At 38.7% G+C, this 20634-nt stretch overlaps 2 protein-coding genes across 2 annotated transcripts; one reads left to right on the top strand and one right to left on the bottom strand.

The window, feature by feature from the left end:
• The first annotated feature begins 3497 nt into the window (after positions 1-3497).
• On the top strand, positions 3498-4559 carry LOC123273374. The gene is made up of 2 exons (XM_044740775.1): positions 3498-4062; positions 4258-4559. Exons 1-2 carry the CDS (start codon positions 3498-3500, stop codon positions 4557-4559), a joined length of 867 nt encoding a protein of 288 aa, XP_044596710.1.
• A 731-nt stretch (positions 4560-5290) lies between these two features.
• On the bottom strand, positions 5291-8868 carry LOC123273373. The gene is made up of 4 exons (XM_044740774.1): positions 8805-8868; positions 8098-8745; positions 7111-8003; positions 5291-6967 (listed from the first exon to the last, which is right to left on the bottom strand). The coding sequence occupies exons 1-4, from the start codon at positions 8866-8868 to the stop codon at positions 5291-5293; spliced, it is 3282 nt and encodes a 1093-aa protein (XP_044596709.1).
• Positions 8869-20634: the final 11766 nt, after the last annotated feature.

The following is a 20634-nucleotide window of genomic DNA, read 5'->3' as shown; positions in this document are numbered from 1 at the left end:
TTTTACCAAAAATGATAGACTAATAATTAGAAAAAAAGTTATGAATCTAGAAACAAATTTTAAAATATTGAAAAATTATATAGAATTCAATTTTCAGAAAATGAGGTTAAGAAAATTAGAATTTTAATGCAAATTAAATTTTACAAGTAAGTAGAAAAAATATGAGTCTAAATTATAAGAAATTGTTTTCGATTATTAAAAAATGATTGATTGTTGAGCTTGATAATTTATAGTTGTATGTGAGAAGAAACTAACCAATTCCGTCTGTATTATTCTCATTATCTTCATTTGTTATCTCCTGTTCAGTGTCAGATTTATTCTGAAAAGTTTCCACCGGCAAGAAATTAGTAACGGGCGAGTGAAGATTGGTTTTCCCCTTTTGACACTCATTCAGAAATTGTTGCTGCTCTTTTGGCAAATTCTTAACCATTGTGGAATTCGAAATATCGAACAATTTATCTAGTTTTTGGTTAAACTTTTCAACATTCTGTTTTTGTGCTTTCGATTTTTTTCCCTCTTGTGATGTGTCTTCACTTTTATATATTCGGCATAAAATTTTTCCAACTTCGTAAGACTGTGCTGAGGACGTATAGTTGGAATCTTGAAACTAGCCCGAATAGTATTAGTATCGTTAATAACACTAGTAGCACTATTTCGAATAGTTAATTTTAAAGACTGATGTTTATACATAAAAAAATTTAGTAAGTCACGATACGAAGGCAGCTTATTATTATTTATTTGGCTTCTTTCAGATCCAATTAAATAATTCCAAGTTTTATTACCAATTTTTTCACTCATTTTAATGATAGTTAAAGTCGACCTAACCTCAACTTTAACAAAGTATACATACAACGGCGTCACACTGATCAATGCCCACTAAGCTTTGTTCTTACTCTCGCGGGATTAGTACGCGAAAACAAAGAAAGCGCTGCAATTAAAGGGGAAATTTGTTGAACGCATTCAAGGTCAAGTGAAAGCTCAGTAGTACTACCAGAGCAAGAAAAATAAACCGCAATTAATCAGTATCACAATACACAGCAACAAAGAAACATCCTATATTATTCGTAATGATCATACACAATATATTTTTATCTAGAATTTCATTGAAATTGAATTATTAAATGATAAATTCAAATATTATGGGGTGATTTAAATGAGAAATTTATTTAAAAATAAAAAACTTCAGAAAAATACAATTAAAAATTTTTTACGTTAAATTTGTAACTTAATCAATAAGTAATTACTAATTATAATTATGATACGAATAAAAATCATTATTTTTAAGATTTGATTCAACATTTTGTGGAAATTCAATGCTACGTAAACTTCAATGATTAATATCTCAGAAAATATCGATCTTAGTGATTTGGTGCTGAGGACCTTTTTTGTAGAGAATTGAATTTCCTACAAAATTATCATTAACATTTTTTCTGTATGTCTTGTTGTTTATAAGATAATGAGTGAAAAAACAAGAATTCTATAAAAAATTCGGTTTGGTGGTTCGTACTACCCCGCCAGTATGAGTTACGACTTCGCGACAATGGACACTTTTGTAGAGCATTCAATTCTGAAAAAAACCCGTCCATGGTCAAAGTGATGCTATGAAATGCCACTGAGCTATAGAAATTAAAAAAAAAAAAAAATGAAAGTTCTCGTATATTTCAAATGGGAAATCTTCACACGCTGTGTAGGAGTACTTAATATTAATATTAAGGGCTCAAACTTTCAGGGAATTTTTTTGGGTGTATTTCCAACAAAATTTTGGGATGGAAACGAAAAAAAAAAATAGTCGCAAAAAAAAGCACCCTAATATATATATATATATATATATATTAGGGTGATTTTTGTTTTTACTTTATTTTTTTTTTTTCGGTCCCATCGTGAATTCTTGTTGGAAATACCCAAAAAAAAATTCGCTGAAAGTTTGAGCTCTTAATATTAATTAACGTCCTCGACCAAGGCATGTGAATATTTCCCATTGAAAATACACAAAAATTTTGATTTTCAATTTTTGAATTTCTAAAGCTCAGCGGCATTTCATGGGATCACTTTGATCGAAGATGGTTTTTTCTTAGAATTGAACGCTCTACAAAAGTGCCCATTGCCGCAAAGTCGTAACTCACACTGGCGAGGCAGTACGGGCCACTGAACCTGATTTTTTCATAAAATTGGCGTTTTTTCGCATTTATCTCCTAAATATCAAGAGCTACGGAAAAAATGTGAATAAGAAACTTATAGAAAATTTAATTTCCAACAAAAAAAGTCTTATGGACCAAATCGCTAAGATCAATATTAAGCGAGATATTAAGCCTTGAATATATTTTTTCGTGAAATTTTGGCCGATCATTGATTTAAACTTATTAATATCTTGTTTACTTTCTCTGTTTTTTATATTTTTTCTTCAATATATTTTTTTAAGGCTAGAAAACTAAAGCAAAATTAATAATCTACAATATTTGACCTTTAATGATGATAAACATTTAATCAAACTCTTTTCTCTTTGTTTCTTCTCCGTCAGTAGGTACTTAATAATCTAATGGCAACGTTGCGATGTAACTAACATCGCGGTGATTCCCCCACCAGTTGATCAACAACATTTGACAAAAAGTACGCGACCAGCGAAAGCTCAGTCATTGTCCGAATATCGAAAGCCTCTCTCCTCTCCAAAAATCCCCTCTTTTACGTTACCTTGAATTAGTTTAATAAATCGCCCGCCTAATTGCAGCGCTTTCTTTGTTCTTTATTGTGTGATACTAATGCCGCAAATATCGAGAACAAAGCTCAGTGAACACTGAATGTACTCGCGTCGCATTTGTATGCTTTACGTTGCGTTACATTTTTCTATCATTTTTATTCTTGTCAAAGATGTCTGAACAAATCGGAAATAGAGTTTATAATTATTTAATTGGATTTGAAATTCATAATATTAATAATATTAAGTTACCTTCGTGTAGGGATGTATTGAATCTCTTTATGTACAAACATCAATCCTTAAAATTAAGTATACGAGCAAGTGCTAGTAGTTTGATCAGTGATACGAATGCTATTTGGGCTAATCTTTTGATTCCAACTTCTCGACCTCAGCACAGTATTAAAAAATTGGAAAAAATTCACAGTGACTACATGAAACTGAAGAATCATCGAAGTCGTGCAAAGACATCGAAAAGACAACGAACAAATGTGGAACAGTTTAGCAAACGTCTTGATAAATTATTTGACATTGCAAATTGTGCTGCACTAAAAAATTTACCGAAAAATTTGCAGCAATTTTTGACAGATTGTCGTAAAGGAAATAGAAATATCCATCTACCAGCAATTGACGTTATACCAGAAGTAACTTCTGGAAATCTGTCTGCGATGGAAGTAGAAACTCCCAATAATGAATAAGGAAATTGGTTAGTTCTAATATTATAATAGTTTTGTTTAATTATATTTGATTTGTTTTACATTCAGCTAATATGCTTACTAATTCACTGTTAACATTTTTCATTTCAGGAATGAAATTATCCCAACAGTCGTCCTTCAATAGTTTCTGTAGTTCCATATCAAATTCCAGTGAATTGAAGCGAACTTGTTCAGACTTTGAAGATACAATGCCAGCGCCTAAGAAAAATAAAATTGATATTCTGACTTCGGAATTAGTATTAGCACTAGATAGAACTAAAACTAGTAACAGAAATGCGATGTACATCATTTCTGCTGTTATTCAAAGTTTAGGACTTGAGATTGATAAATATAATTTAAGTTACTCCACTATTCGCAATGCGCGTGTTTCAAAAAGAGAAGAAATTGTCGATACGATCAAAGAAGAAGAAATTTTTGATGACTCTCTCGTAGTGCACTGGGATGGAAAGATGCTTCCTGCGGGAAATGGTCAACCAAAAGCAGAACGATTATCAATACACGTCACCGGAATGAATACTGATAAAAATTTAAAAACTCCGATTCTCTCTGATGGCACAGGTGAAAGCCAAGCTTCAGCCATTTTTGAAACGCTGATAGAGTGGGATCTTTGCGATAATGTTAAAGCAATGTGCTTTGATACAACTAGTTCAAATACCGGTAAGTTAATGTTGTGGTTGAATGAATTTATATCACAGTATTTGTTTTTTGACTTGGGAAGAAATTTTCAAATAAGAATTTGATTAATTTTTTTAATTATTTTTACGAATGTTGAGTTAAAATATAAGCTGAGTCAAAAATTTGAATAACTTATAATTAAATAACAGTTTATCAATAACTCATTCTTTGTTTTAGGTTGTTTTAATGGCGCATGTGCATTATTAGAAGATAAAATTGGCCGTGACTTATTATATCTTACTTGTCGCCATCATACTTCTGAATTGATGTTACGAAATGTTGCAGAAGTTGCTTGGCCAGTGACGAATAGTCCAAATGTACCAATTTTCAAAAGACTCAGAGATAATTGGGAAAAAATTGATAAATCTGCGTATGAAATCGGCACAGAGGATAAAGATATTGCACTTATTTTAAATCAAAGAAAAGACGATATGCTTGACTTCATAGAAAATCAACTGAAGGTATTAATTAATTCATAAATAGTTTTACCAATGAAAGAATTATTATTTATAAAGTTAATTTCTTTGACAGTCATTAGATCTTTCTGATACACTGATAGAAGGACTTGTTAATATTTGAATAATTACTGAAAGAGCGGAAAAGCGAATATCAGGTTTAGGTCTGGATATCTCAATTAAAACGCGTAAATTATTAACAAAAATAACACTAGAAATTTATTTACATTAAATACACTCAATATGTAATATGTTTAATAGCGGATTGTTAAGATAAAAGCGGATTTATAAATTACAGCGTGGTTTGCAAAAGCGAAGCCGGTTGACACGTGGTTGAACACTTTGCCAGCACTGAAAAAGCGGTGAAATAAATGCATTGTTAACACAAATTACCTATAACAAACTAAAGCGGATGATTAACAATTAATTTAAGCAAATTAAATTATAAAATAAGCGAAATGCGGTTTATTAATGAAAAGCGAAAGTAAAGAAAAACTAATGGTGACTTGATGCAGCGAAAGCGTAGAAGCGAAAGATAATAACAATGGTCCGTCTTCTTCCTCGTTGAGTTGGGGAAGAAGGCTATTGCGCATGTCTAGCGGGAGCGATCAGCCGATAAAGCGGTCGATTCATGGCGTGATCGAGAGGCTGATTTTCTATTGGCGGTTCGATTTTTGCGGGAACTAGCGGTGGACAGGTGCGTCTCTTGAATTTGGGAGTCCCCCAGGAGCGAGTTAATCGCTACTGGGCCTTGTTCACCGAACATTCTCCTCCGGGTTGGCGGCTGTGTCGACAAGATCATCTTCTTCATGCGTTAGCGGCAGGACACAGAGCTTTGTAATTGGACGTACCAGCTCTGTGTTAACTGTCTTAACAGTTACTACAAGGATTTGTCCATCTTCACCTGGATGGACAGCAATTACTTTGGCTAATGGCCACTTGGTTGGCGGGAGTTCCTCAGTGGTGATCAGTACAACTGAACCCACCTTGATCTGGTTGCGTCGATGATGCCACTTTGAAATGGCCTGGTAGCGGTGGATGCAGTCCTGGTAGTAGCGTTCCCAGAAATGTTGAACCATTTGCTGGACTTGTTCCCAGTGCGAGAGCCGAGCAGGTTGTAAATCTGTCAGCGATGGCTCTGGGATAGCAGTCAGTGACTGTCCGAATAAGAAGTGACCTGGAGTCAGTACAGCCAGGTCAGCAGGATCTTCATTCAGCGGTGTGAGCGGTCTGGAATTCAATATGGCTTCAATTTGAGCCAGTAGCGTTGAATATTGCTCAAGCGTCAACAGCGAGTCTCCGATTGTTCTTCGAAGGTGAAATTTGATAGATTTCACAGAGGCTTCCCATTTTCCTCCAAAATGTGGAGCTCCAGGCGAATTTAATTTCCAGTTCGTGCCATCTTGAGCGATCAAGGTTGATAATTCTCGTAATGTGCGGGATCCTGCAGCGAATAGTCGTTTCAGCTCTTTATCTGTTCCTACAAAATTGGTTCCACAGTCTGAATATAGCGTGTGGCAGATACCTCGGCGACTAGTGAAGCGGCGATAAGCGGCGATGAAAGCGGCAGCGGTGTAGTCAGTTACTAGCTCTAAATGTACAGCTGAACTGAACATGCATACAAAGACTGCAATCCAGCCTTTGTATGTTTTTGCTCCACGTCCTTGAAACGTTTTCAGCGTGATAGGTCCAGCGTAGTCGAGTCCTGTATGCAAGAAGGCTAGAGTTGGCTGTACTCGTTCGGCGGGTAGTTGACCCATCAACTGTTGAGCGCGTTCTCCACGGTGTCTCGTGCAGATAACGCAGCGTAAAATAAATGATCTGACTGGAACACGGCCTCCAATAATCCAGACACTCTTGCGTAAGTCAGCGAGCGTAACCTGAGTACCTCCGTGAAGCGTTTTGCGGTGCGAATCATCAATCAAAATTGATGTAAGCGGTGATTGTCGCGGTAGAATCGCTGGATGCCTCTCTTCTGGGTCCAGCAATGCGTTTTTCAAGCGGCCACCGACTCTCAGGACCCCCTGATGGTCGATGAACGGAGTCAGCTTAGTGATGCTGTTATTTTTAGGCAGGCCATCACCATCTTGTAGCGTGTGAATCTCTCTAGCGAAGTATTGTCCTTGAGTGAACTTAATCAAGGTCAATGTAGCGCGGTCCAGGTCTGATGGAGTAAGCAGGTAGGCCAGCGAAGATTGTGGAACTCTTTTAAAGCAGTCGATGGCACGATGCCAGATGCTAAGCTTCCGTAGCAGTGGAAACAGCTGCGTGTAATGCGACAGTAATTGTTGGAGCAGGCAATTTTCTGCTTTCCAAGTTACTAGTGTCAGACCTTGGCGTTCTTCTCGATGCGTTGCGTTGTCGGTTGGAGGCTCCAGAGTGGGCCAAGAGGATTCTGGTTCATGAAGCCAAGTTTTAGCGTAGGTATACCTCTTGAAGCGCAGTCAGCGGGGTTTTGTTTTCCTGGAATAAATTTCCAGGAGACATCTCGAAGCGTTTCGTGGATTTTTCCCACTCTATTGTGGACGAATGTCTTCCAGCGGAATGGTGGACTTTAAATCCATGCGAGAGTCACGGCGGAGTCAGTCCAGAGATTGATCCTGACATTTTCAAGCGACTGAACTTCTTTAACATGAAGTATCAGTTGTGTTAGCAACCATGCAGCAGATAATTCCAAGCGTGGGATTGTCATGGTCTTTAGCGGTGCTACTTGCATTTTTGAACACAGAAGTGAGACCTTTGTGTTCCCATCAGCGTCAGTGACTCTCAAATAAACAGCGGCAGCCATAGCGTTTTGTGAAGCGTCTGAGAACCCGTGCAATTCCATAGTTGCTCCAGGTGCTATATTATTCCAGCGTGGAATGCGGATGGATTCGATGTTTCGAAGATCCTCGCGGTATCCAGTCCAATTGTGGATGAGTGATGGTGACAATTGTTCATCCCATGACACTCTATCTAGCCACAGATTTTGCATCAAGATCTTGGCTTTGACGACTATTGGTGCGAGAAGTCCTAGCGGGTCATACAGCTTTGCGATTTCAGACAAAATAGCTCTCTTTGTCTTAGGCGTCTCTGGCGGTAGCGTGTACTTGAACTGGAGAGCGTCAGTGCGTGAATTCCAGTACATGCCCAGGACTTTTACTGGTGCATCACTAGTTTCTTTAAGCGGTGTATTCAGCTGCTTTTCTGGAGCGACTTCAGCGAGTAACCGTGGACTATTGCTAGCCCATTTGGCAAGCGGGAAGCAGCCTGCTGCACACAGAGCTTTTGTTTGTACTGCAGCCTTGATAGCGTCTTCTTCGTTGTCTGCTCCACCGTAGATGTCATCTACGTAGCGTGTTTTCAACATTGGAGCAACAGCTAGCGGAAAGCGGTGTCCTTCATCCTTTACTAGTTGTATAAGCACACGTACTGCGTCAAAAGGTGCACTAGCGGTTCCGTATGTGACTGTCTTGAGACAGTAAGCGTCTATTAAGTCATTCTCATCTATCCAGAGAATGCACTGAAGCGGCCAATCAAGCGAGTCGACCTCGATAATGCGTTTGACGAAAGTGAATTTCACATTCGTCTTCTTCAGCGGTGTTGAGCGGTGAATTACCTGATGGAACCTCTTCCTGTTCCCAAAACTTAGCGATAGCTTCATGTAATTCAGTATCTACTGACGCATGTAGTGCTGCGTGTGATGTTGAAGCGTGTTTAGCGGTGACAGCTCCATAGACAATCCAACCAAGCGTGGTGGATTGTGCAATAGGAGCATTGCGAGGTCCTCGTTGAATCTCTGCGTTCATGATCTTTGCGGCTGGTGATGCACCTAGAATAATATCTTCAGGGCGTGGCTGTAGATACTGCGGGTCAGCGAGCTTGAGATTCTCAAGATGCGGCCGTTTCGGATCAGCGATCACAAACGATGGAAGATCTACCGTCAGTGTTAGTAGAATATGCATGCTGACATGCATTGAAGCGGGTGTACACAGCGAATGAAGTTCAATTGTGCTCACACCTAGTAAACTTCCTGCGGAGACATTGCCAATGCCCTTGAGCATGACCATGTTGCGTTGTAGCGGTTGTCCAAGCTTCTTAAAGAGCGTCTGTCTCATAAATAAGAGCTCTGAGCCTTGATCGATCAAAACTCCTGCGGTGATGGGATTACCATGATGCGGACTGACCTGGACTAAAGCGGTAGCTAGCAAAACTTGAGCGGAAGGCGAATCTGAAATAATCAACAGTTAATTTCAAGTTGTAAACGGTCTAAAGGGAACGATTAGTTGCCTGTGCGAAAGATGTAGACTGCGGTGAAGCTGGTTTCGTTGGTGCATCCAAAATGGATGGACATGTAGTGACGTTGACCACATTTTCGGCAATCTTAAGTGGTCTTGCAATCTGCGGCGCGGTGCGGAACACGAAAGTTGAAGCACAAATTGCATTTTTCAACTATCTTGTGTAATTCTCCATAGCGAGGTTGTTTCAGGCCCGAAGTCGAGTTTTCAGTCTTAATAAACGGAAAGTTCAGCGTACCGGTGTACGAATGACTATCAGGAGCAGCACCCGATGTGCTCTGCGATGCTCCTGACACTCGACCTTTCCTAGCGGTATTACGCTTCACTTAACACAAAACAATTTTTAGCGATATGATTAATTCAATTAATTGAGATAGAGCCAGCCTGATCCGGCTCGAGGGACCAATGAAAAATGTTGAAAGAGCGGGAAAGCGGGGATCAGGTTTAGGTCTGGGAATCTCAATTAAAACGCGTAAATAATTATCAAAATTAACACTATAGATTTATTTACACTAAATACAAGTTATATTTAATATGTTAAATAGCGGATTGTTTAAATAAAAGCGGATTTATAATACACAGCGTGGTTAGCAAAAGCGAAGCCGGTTGACACGTGGTTGAACACTTTGCCGGCACTGAAAAAGCGGTGAAATAAATGCACTGTTAACACAAATTACCTATAACAAACTAAAGCGGATTATTAACAATTAATTTAAGCAAATTAAATTATAAAATAGGCGAAATGCGGTTAATTAATGAAAAGCGAAAGTAAAGAAAAACTAATGGCGACTTGATGCAGTGAAAGCGTAGAAGCGAAAGATAATAACAATAGTCCGTCTTCTTCCTCGTTGAGTTGGGGAAGAAGGCTATTGCGCATGTCTAGCGGGAGCGATCAGCCAATAAAGCGGTCGATTCATGGCGTGATCGAGAGGCTGATTTTCTACTGGCGGTTCGATTTTTGCGGGAACTAGCGGTGGACAGGTGCGTCTCTTGAATTTGGGAGTCCTCCAGGAGCGAGTTAATCGCTACTGGGCCTTGTTCACCGAACAATATTTAATAAGCTTTATTAACTGTTAATAAATGATTTTTTAACATCATGGGATTTGATAAATATTTATTAACAGTTAATTAGTATTTATTACGTAGAATTTATTAACCGTTAATAAATATTTATTAATTTATTAATAGTTAATAAATATTTGTTAACTGTTAACAAATATTTATTTAGGATAAAAAGCAAAAATAGCAATTTCCTTTTGACACTTTTTATAACCCTATAATATTTATTAAATCAAATTATTATCTTTAAATAAATCAAATTATTAATAGTAAATAAATCCTTTTATCAGTGTAGTTATTTTGCATACTTCGATATAACTCGAATTTTTGAGTGATTTATTTTTATAAATTTTGCCTTTTTAAATAATATTTTTTACTTTAAAATTCTGAAAATATCTTCTTTTCTGGCCGCAATTATTAAATTTTTCTTATTTTTTGTTAGAATCATCATCCGAGAAATGATTACAAGGAGTTTTTGGAGCTGAACTGTATCTTTTTGGGTGGTATCAAAAGTCATAGAGCCGAATTTAAAGCACCTGGTGCTTTTCATCAGGCACGGTGGTTATCGAAAGCTCTCTCTTGCTTGAAAATATATATGTTTAGAAACCAGTTTAAAATGGAAGCAAACAAAAAAAAAAAATTTGCAGAAAATATGTGTTTTCATCGTAATATTTTATGTAAAAATATGGTTTACTGCTCCTAATGCAATAAATGCTCCAAACTCGGATTTGCAATTAGTAAAAGATCTTATTGACTACAGAAAAATACATCCAGAAATTGCAAATGCAGCACTCGATAAATTGTCTCGGCATTTGTGGTACTTACACGAAAATCTTGCTTGTTTAGCTCTTTTTGATGAAACTGTGTCAGTAGAAGAAAAAGTAAAGATCGTACAAAAAATAAATTCCCAGGTAGCGGTCAAAAAGCCTAATAAACGTTTATCAGTCGCTTATGAAGAAATAACGTCGTTATCTGAGAAAAACATAAGCGATTTTGTTAATCCAAACTCGTTGTTCATTTTTGAGCAATTTGAGCTCCCCTATGAATTTTTGCATACAGATCCAAGTTTGTGGGAATCAAATCTTGAGTATAAACGATGTTATGATACATTCAAAAAGTTAAAAGTAATAAACGATACTGCGGAAAGAGGAGTAGCGCTAGCCGAAAGTTTTAATGAAGTATTGACTTATAACGAAGATGAAAGACAAAGAATTTTTCAAACTGTTCAGCACCATCGATCTCAATACACATCGTGTAAAAAATCACAATATATTGACAATGAATTAATCTAACAATTCATTTTTCTGCTTTCATCAATAATTTATTGGTATTGTTGTTTTTATTTTTATTAAATACTTATTGTTGTTAATATAATTCGAACTATTATAATTTAATAAACTGTTAATAATATATAAATTATTTAAGTGTAATTGAATTCATAAGTTTTATGCAGAAACTCGTAAATCCATTATTTATTAAAGATTCTTAAGATATAAGCTTTTATAATGTAAGATACTTATCATATCCTGTTTTTCTAGCCTTAAAAAAATATATTGAAGAAAAAATATAAATAACAGAGAAAGTAAACAAGATATTAATAAGTTTAAATCAATGATCGGCCAAAATTTCACGAAAAAATATATTCAAGGCTTAATATCTCGCTTAATATTGATCTTAGCGATTTTGTCCATGGGATTTTTTTTGTTGGAAATTGAATTTTCTATAAGTTTTTCATTTACATTTTTTCCGTAGCTCTTGATATTTTCGAGATAAATGCGAAAAAACGCCAATTTTATGAAAAAATCAGGTTTAGTGGCCCGTACTGCCTCGCCAGTGTGAGTTACGACTTTGCAGCACTTTTGTAGAGCGTTCAATTCTAAGAAAAAACCATCTTCGATCAAAGTGATCCCATGAAATGCCGCTGAGCTTTAGAAATTAAAAAATTAAAAAGCAAAGTTTTTGTGTATTTTCAATGGGAAATATTCACATGCCTTGGTCGAGGACGTTAATTAATATTTAGAGCTCAAACTTTCAGGGAATTTTTTTTTGGGTATTTCCAACAAGAATTCACGATGGGACCGAAAAAAAAAAAAATAAAGTAAAAAAAAAATCACCCTAATATATATGTATATATATATATATATATATATATATATATATATATATATATATATATATATATATATATATATATGTAATATAACGCAGGATGTTGCCGCGATTGTGTCTACAGTTCTTGACGGATCTAGATGAAATTTGTTACACATATTCTATAGATAATAACCTTGGATGAGTTCGAAGATGAGTGAAATCCATCAATAAGTTTAGAAATGGCAGCTCTTTAAAATTATCGAAATAGTGAAAATCACGTTTTCGGTGACTTCATTGATGTTTAACTTTTGATTGAAAAGAGATACCTAATTTGTGACAAATTTATGTGGAAGCTCATGAAATTACCTTTAATTTGACGTATATAACATTGACATTTTGACCATTTTTAGTTATTTTATCAAAGTTAAGAGTTCTATTGAACCATTTTCAGGCAATGTGTAGTGCAACCGACTTATGAATGTTATTCTGTTGAGAATTCTCAACAGATCCTAATGAAATTTAGTATGCAAATTCTTTACACAATTAGCTTGCATAAGCATTAAAATGAGTGAAATCCTTCGTTTAGTTTAGAAATAGTAGCTCTTCAAAATGATCAAAATAGTAAAAATTACGTTTCCGGTGACTTTATTTATGTTTAACTTTTAATAGCAAAAAGATAGCTGATTTTTGATAAATTCATGTAAAAGCTTACAAAATTACTTCTAATTTGACGTATACAACGTTAACTTTTTGACAATTATTAGTTATTTTATCGAAGTTATTCACCACAAAAAAATTATTAAAATTACAAAAATTATAAAAATTGTGATTTTTGTAATTTTACATCTGAACAACTTTTGATTGAAAAACGATAGCTCAATTTTAAAACTCTCACTTTAAAGTTGGTTAATTTCTCTTTAATTTATTTTTGAAAAATTTAATTTTTTGACAATTTTGTAAATATCAATGTCAATAATATTTGAAATCTACCTTCCATCTCGGGCAGAGCCAAATGGCTTACTTTTTTTATTCGTAACAAGCCCGACTTTGGTCTTTTTTATGAAAAAATAGATATTTGTAGCACTGTCGAGTTCAAAGTTCAAAGTCAAATTAATTCAACATAAAACTAGACTCAACTTCGAGTCTTCAAGTCTGAAATAAGCCCGCTTATAGGAGGGTCAATGACAGCACTAAATTTTGACTCGAGAAATCATGGAAATAGTAATTCACGTCATGAGGCTGCAAGAAAGTGATTCTTTTGAAAACGTCACTGATGCTATTCAAACCTTTAACATTGTTAGTGTGAATTTATACTTGAAACAAGAAATATAATGCTGTTTTTTTTTTTTTTTTTTTTTTTTTTTTTCAGAAAGTCTTTCAACGTAGTAAACCGCAGTATGGTCCACATTTTTTTCGGTGATTTGGTTTCAACACAATACCGGCGAAGTTCATTTGTGGATTGGCGATATTTATTTGGTATGATTCACAAATATTCAATATATAACTAGAGGGCTTGTAAACATATGCTATTATCTCTCGTTCAATGTAATTCTGATTTATTGTAATTAATAAATAAAGGGCCAGGGACTTCATAGGTAAGGGGGAATATTAATACATGTGAAAAAAGAAAAAAGAGCAATACGTGTACTCGACAGTATTCAGTAGTTGCTGGAATTCAGGCTTATTTACGACAAAGTTCAGATGACATCGAGAACTGTCAAAATTAAATGTGAAATATCTTATTATCTTCTTACACAATGAATATAGGTACCATGCAGTAATGAAAAAAATATTTTTTCAAATTATTTCACCGAATCGAATTCTTAGACTCTCAAGTCATTAGATGTGTAAGTCATCGACTTACGATTAATATCATAAAATATAACCTGTATCGTTATTAGAGTTATTCAAAAATTAAAAATAATTTATAAATTTCCGCTAAGAAAATTGAAAATTTTCAAAAATTGAGGTTATTAGTTTTACTCCGTTTTACGAAAATTGAGTCATCATCAGATCTCGACTTTGAGGTCCTAGAAAGCTTCCCTGAATATTTCCGCCGTGATAGCACCGTGTGTGTGTGTGTGTGTGTGTGTGTGTGTGTGTGTGTGTGTGTGTGTGTGTGTGTGTGTGTGTGAATGTGTTAGCTGCCGCTTTTCCTTCTGGTGGCTAAGATGTTATTTCTTCCTTTTAGATTCTGTCTTTCGCTCTTTTCCTCTCAATGGATCGCAACTCTGTAAGCACTTTTGTAGCAAAAGTGCTTGTGGCGTTCCAGGCAGCTTCTGACGACAACATTTTTTCTGTGTGTGTATGTGTGGGTTTGTGTGTGTATGTGTGTGTGTGTGTGTGTGTGTGTGTGTGTGTGTGTGTGTGTGTGTGTGTGTGTGTGTGTGTATGTGTGTGTGTGTGTGTGTGTGTGTGTGTGTTTTATAGAAAAGCGAAATAAATCTTCAAAAGACACCGCTATCATTGAAATATGACGGTCGGTAGTGTGGAATTTTTTCCCACTAAAAAAAAACTCCTCTTTCTTCCCCCGTAGATGGTACGGAGATTACTGGATCGGAACCGCGTAAGCATTACTTCAATCCAGTCCATGCTGCGTCTCACGATGACCTACTCCTGGTTACTGGTGCCTTTCTGCGGTTTCTTCTTTTAGAAGACGCTGCGCGTAGGCTGTAACAGCTGACCAGTTTTCTTCTTTTCTGAGCATGCAGGCTATCAAGCTCTCGGGAGAGAGCGTGGTGCCTATAATTTCTTTGGCGCTGCTTGTGTAGTCCTTCCACCGTGCACACTCGAAAAAGGTGTGTTCGACATCGTCTACTTGATTCGGGCAGTATTTGCACATTGTTGTGGGGTGCAGGTCCATCTTAAAAAGATAGGTGTTGAACTGTCCATGCCCTGTCAATAGCTAGGTGAGGAAAAACTCTGTGTCCCCGTGCTTCCTATAGAGCCAGACGTTGCTGTTTAGAATCAGGTGCGTTGTCCATCTGCCCGTCTCCCCTGATATCCATCAGTCCTGCCACTCTGCTGCGTTTCAACCTTTATCCTTGTTCTTGCCACCTTTATGTTTTCTCCACTGGTTTTAGCATCGTAAAGTTTTGCTCTTCGAACGCTAGCAAGTCGATGGGCGCGACTCCCGCAATGACCAATACAGCCACTTCGGAAACCGTGCGGTAGGCACATGCAACCCTGAGAGCACCTCGCCGCTGTACTGCTGCCATCTTTCACCGATAGGTCTGCTTTAATATGTTTGCCCATAGCTTCGCACCATAAAGCAGTACTGAATGGACTGCTTCCCAGCATATGTCTAGCATACAGACTGGTCTGAACGACGAAGGTGTTACGGGGGTTCCCTTACCTTTGTCTAAGAGAACCAATCTCTGCCGCTTCCAGGCCGCGGGAAACGTGCCAGTTGCCAAGCATGCGTTGTAGGTGTTCAGAAGTATGTCTGGGTATTCTAAAGCTACAATCTTGATCACCGATGCCAGGATGCCATCAGGTCAAGCTGCCTTTTCTGTCTTGAGTGACTTGGCCGCGTCTTGTAATTCCTTATTTGTAAAGGGTGTTGCTGCGCCGTTTTCAGCGTCGTGTTTCTTCTCCGGCGGCGAGTGTATGGGGAAAATCTCTGCTACAATGCTGTCCATTAAGGCACGAGACTTCGGCGCATCTAGTGAAGCCTTTCCAAGTCGTTTGGCGACAATTTCGTCGGCTTTACCCCAGATGTCCTTGTCGAGATCGTTGCAGATCTTTTCTCACAACCTCGCTTTACTTGCTTTAATGGCTAGGTTTAACGTCCTTTTGGCCTCCTTATACTCTTTCGAATATAAGTTCTGGTTCAGGGAGTGTTTCGCACCTCTCGTGGCACGGCGACGTAGCTCATGACATCTTTTGCAAAGTTTTGCTACGTCTGTTGACGATCAGTACTCCAGCCTGTGAAAACTCCGGTTTTTCAGCTGCAGCATAAAGGTGTCACATGCGGCAGCAATCTCCGTCATTGCAGGTGTGTGTGTGTATGTGTGTGTGTGCATGTTTTTTTTTTCTTTTTGAGAAGCGAAAAAAATCTTCCAAAGACACCGCTATCATTGAAAGATTATGGTCGGTAGTGTGGAATTTTTACCCACTAGAAAATACTCCTCTCTCTCCCCCCGTGGATGATGCGGAGATGACTGAATCAGAACCGCGTAATTATTACTTCAATTCAGTCCGTTTTGCATCTCACGATAGTTTCTCCTAGTTACTAGTCTCTTTCTGCGGTTTTTTCTTTTAAAAGACGCTGTGCATAGGCTGCGACAGCTGATCAGTTATGTTCTTTTTCGATCATGCAGGTTACTAAGCTCTCAAAGGAGAGCGTGGTGACAATAGTTTCTCCGGTGCTGCTTCTGTAGTCCTTCCACCGATCACACTCGAAGAACGTGTGCTCGGCATTGTCAAATTTGTCTGGGCAGTATTTGCACGTTAGTGTGCTGTGCAGACCCATCTTGAAAAGATAGGCATTGAACTGCCCGTGTCCCGTCAATAGCTGGCTCAGAAAAAAGTTTTTCCATGCTTCCGAGGAAGCCAGGTGATTATGTTCGTAATCAGGCATGTAGTCCATCTGCTTGTTTCCCCGGTTGCCCATCGCTCCTGCCTCTCATGTAGCGGTTCCGTCTTTGCCTTTGCTCTTGCCTCCTTAAAGTTGTAACCATTTATTTTGGCGTCATAATTTTTCAGTCTCTCGAATGCTAGTAAGTCGATTGGCGCGGCTCCTGCTATGACCAATACGGCCGCTTCTGCGACCGTGCGGTCGGCACAGGTGACTCTGAGCGCTCTTCGTCGTTGCACTGCCACTATCTCGTTTCGGTAGGTCTTCTGTTTAAGAATATCTGCCCATATCTCCGCTCCGTAGAGTAATATCGAGTGGACTACTTCTAGAAGCATCATCCTTTTTCTGGTTCGTGGTCCCACCGTGTTTATTTCTGCCCTCTCGTGGCTTCGGCAAGTGCGGTGCGGAATGCCTTACCTCCCCCGAAGCCTGGAATATGACATAAGCCATCTGGAGCTTCTTTGTGCGGTGTACAGAGGAAGCACTTCGGCTGTTCCACGCAGTCTACAGCTTTGTAGCGTCCTCTCCCTTATTTAAAACAGCACTTGCTACGGTCAAGCCCCTTACAGAAGTTTTTCACGTCTTTGTCGGGTTAACTTCAGCCTTGATTTCCTTGAGGAGATCGGCGTACGTTCGCTTTTCAGCTAGTTGGACAAGTACAGCCATTGTTCTTGTCTTTTTTCTCCTCAGTTTCTTTGAACCACCCTTACTTGACTTGGTTTGAGCTTCAGTAGATTGTGCCACTGGCTCCTGTTCTCTTTCCTTCTTTTTCTTTCGCCAAGTCACTTTGGTCCAGGTATCATCCCGGGCTGTCTTTTTCTGTGCTGGCTTGTCAATTTCTAAGAAAGGGCTGGGCGTGGACGACGGCCTCTTATTGTTGTTGCGAGTTCTTTGTCGTGCTAGTTTCTTAGGAATGACCAGAGGTGGGTGTGGTTTTTTGGTCAGACTCGGAGATGTTTGAGTCGTTGACGCTGACGTCGTTGGTGATTTGTTGGCCAGCTTACATGCCGTACCAATAGACGTAACTGATTTTCTGATCTCATAATGAAGATTCTTCTTGTTAACTTCCCGCTAAGAAAATCGAAGATTTTCAAAAATCGGGAAGTTATTGTTTTCACCCCGTTTTGCAAAAATCGAGTTTTCATCAGATCTCGACGTTTGAAGATCACAGGAAGCTTCCCTGACTATCCCCGCGAGGTTGTCACGGTGTCTGTATGTATGTGTGTGTGTGTGTGTGTGTGTGTGTGTGTGTGTGTGTGTGTGTGTGTGTGTGTGTGTGTGTGTGTGTGTGTGTGTGTGTGTGTGAAAGTATGTGAACCGCTTATAACTTTTGAAAGGCTCGACCGATTTCATCGCGGTTGGTGCCATTCGAAAGGGCTTGACCAAACTTTGATTTCAAAAACCATTTGGACCGATGGAGATTTATAGATTTTGAGAAATCTTCAAAAAACTGAAAAAAAAATTTTTTTCAAATGTGGTTTTTTTGGAATAACTTTTAAACGGCTTAATGGTTCAATTTTAAGAACTAATCAGCTCTTAACCTTAAAAAACCACGTCGATCGCCACCAGTCCGGTCAAAATCGGTTGATTCGTTCGAGAGATATCGTAAACGAAAGAAAACCGAAAAAAGTGTTTTTTCGGAATAACTCCGAAATTCCTAGCGCGATCAATTCAGAATTTGAGTTTCTTCGTGGAACTTAAAAAACTGCGTCGAATGCTGCCAATCGTATGAAAATCGATTTATTTATTCAAAAGTTATTGCGGTTTAAAATTTCAAAAAATAGTGTCTTATCAAATCTCTATCAGACTTTTGAGCTCGAAGAGCTCAAAAGCATAGGAAAGCCATTTCTTTGCGCTCGGAGAGCTCAAAATAACCCATAAATTATATTTTTAAGCTCGAAGAGCTCAAAAACGTCATTGGTGCAGTTTTAAGCGCCTAAGTATGGAATTAGCGGGAAGTTGCAGGGATGGCCTTCAGGGTCAACCGTTTTCTTAATTTTTTTTATGAAGTCGGCTAACTCTTCAATCTTGCTACCGAGCCTCTCCATAGGCGACTGTTGGCCGGTGGCAGTCGGTACAGATTTAATTCTTCCCCGGTAGGTTTGAATAGTGACGGGAGTAAAAGGTCCTCCTCATTTTGGAGGAGCTTTCATTGGCTGTCCTCGTGGAACGCTACAAATATAAATAATGCTGTGAAGCGGGCTAAAATAAGAATTACGGTAATTATTACGTGAAGCGTTCCACATGCACGTAACAGGATAATTGGTAGGAAAGGATTGAGAAAGGAATTTGGAGAGGATCATCTTAATGTGAGTTTATAGAATATGCAAGAAAAAATTATTAGATAGCTCGGACCGTGTTTCGAACCCAGAACCTTCCGAAGACATGTCAGCTACTCTATCGTTTGAGCTATCCGGTCTATACTAAATTTCCTTTCGCTTATTCTATATACATTCAGCCACACCGTCCATCTTCTTCCATCTGTACTGTTTTCGTGCTCCCTGTAGCATTTCCAGACAGCAGAGCCATGGGGTCCGACCCGCTGTTATAACGGTCGCTCGATAACGACGAGTTCAGGCCTTCGGAATCGTTCTGACATTTCCATATCGTTGTTTGCTAGGTTTGGTCCACCCCGAGTATTTAATTTCCTCGGTACCTGACATCACTACCGGGCATTCCCCTATCTGCCACCTGGGAAGGCGCCCGATGTGGGACCCAGCTACCCGACACGGGGTGTGTGTGTGTGTGTGTGTTTTTTTTATAGAGGAGGTAAAATACATTTACGTATGCCAGGACTTGATGTTGATGCCAGACTAGATGTTTGCCTGGGTATATCGGACTCAGAAGTCAACAGTACTTGTCAACAATACCGTCTAAATATCCTCCTCTCTCCTTTCTCCATAGATGTTACGGGGAAGATTGTCCCGTCAATAGTGGGGTCAGGAAGAAGTCCGTGTCCCCGTGCTTTCAAGAAAGCCAGACACTGATGTTTGGGATCAGGAGCGCCGTCCATCTGCCCGTCTCCTCCGATGTCCATCGGTCCTGCCACTCTTGCTGCGTTTCCGCCTTTATCCTTGTTCTTGCGACCTTTATGTTTTCGACACTATCTTTAGCGTCATAGAGTTTTGCTCTTTCGAACGCTCATAGGTCAATGGGCGCGGTGCCCGCAATGACCAATAAAGCCACTTTGGAAACCGTGTGGTAGGCACAAGCAACCCTGAGAGCGCCTCGCCGCTGTACTGCTGCTATCTTTGCCGTTAGGTCTCCTGCTTTAATATGTCTGCTCATATCTCTGCTCCATACAGCAGTGCCGAGTGGACTACTTCTAGAAGAACTCTTCTCTTTTTTGTTCTTGGTCCCATAGTGTTAGTCATTATTCATGCTAGGCTAGACATTGTCGTGCTAGCTGTCCTGCATGCACGATCAAGGTGTTCGCGGAAAGATAGTTTCTCGTCTATTGTACCCCTAGATATCGCAGGAACCTTGTTGACGTCAGTGTCGTTCCTCCCATGTCCACAGCGAATGGTTTTGGGAACCATTTTTGACGTGTCAAAACTACCATATCGGTTTTCTGTTTGGCGAGTTTCAGGTGATTCTTATCAAGCCGAGTCTTGACGGCGTCAATGGTTTTCCAAACTAGCAGTTCGGCCTCCTCTACGCTGTCCACTACTACCGTGGCCGCAGCGTCGTCTGCAATGCCCGTTAGCTCTACTTGTTTTGGTAACGCGATTTCAAGAAACTTGTCGTATTCCGCGTTCCATAGCTCGGGCCCCATTATTGAGTCTTGCGGTATACCAGGTCTTGCGGTACGCCAGGTAAGTGTGTGTGTGTGTGTGTGTGTGTGTGTGTACCAATTGCTCGACTACAACATTGTTTTAAGGAAATAGAAAGCTTATATTATAAATGGCTAAAAGTCCAAAAAGATAGGTGAAGAAAACAATCGAAAAAACAAATAAATATTGAAGAAAATTATTATGAGTTGTTGTGACCATGATTTGATATAATAAATAAGATAGCAGGGAAGTGGATAATGAAATGATGTCAATCAATATATTAATTATCAATTTAACGACGTTTCGGTCTGTAAAATATA

This window comes from Cotesia glomerata, linkage group LG10 (genome assembly GCF_020080835.1).
Source record: "Cotesia glomerata isolate CgM1 linkage group LG10, MPM_Cglom_v2.3, whole genome shotgun sequence".
NCBI lineage: Eukaryota > Metazoa > Arthropoda > Insecta > Hymenoptera > Braconidae > Cotesia > Cotesia glomerata.
This window is presented reverse-complemented; position numbering and strand designations above follow the sequence as displayed.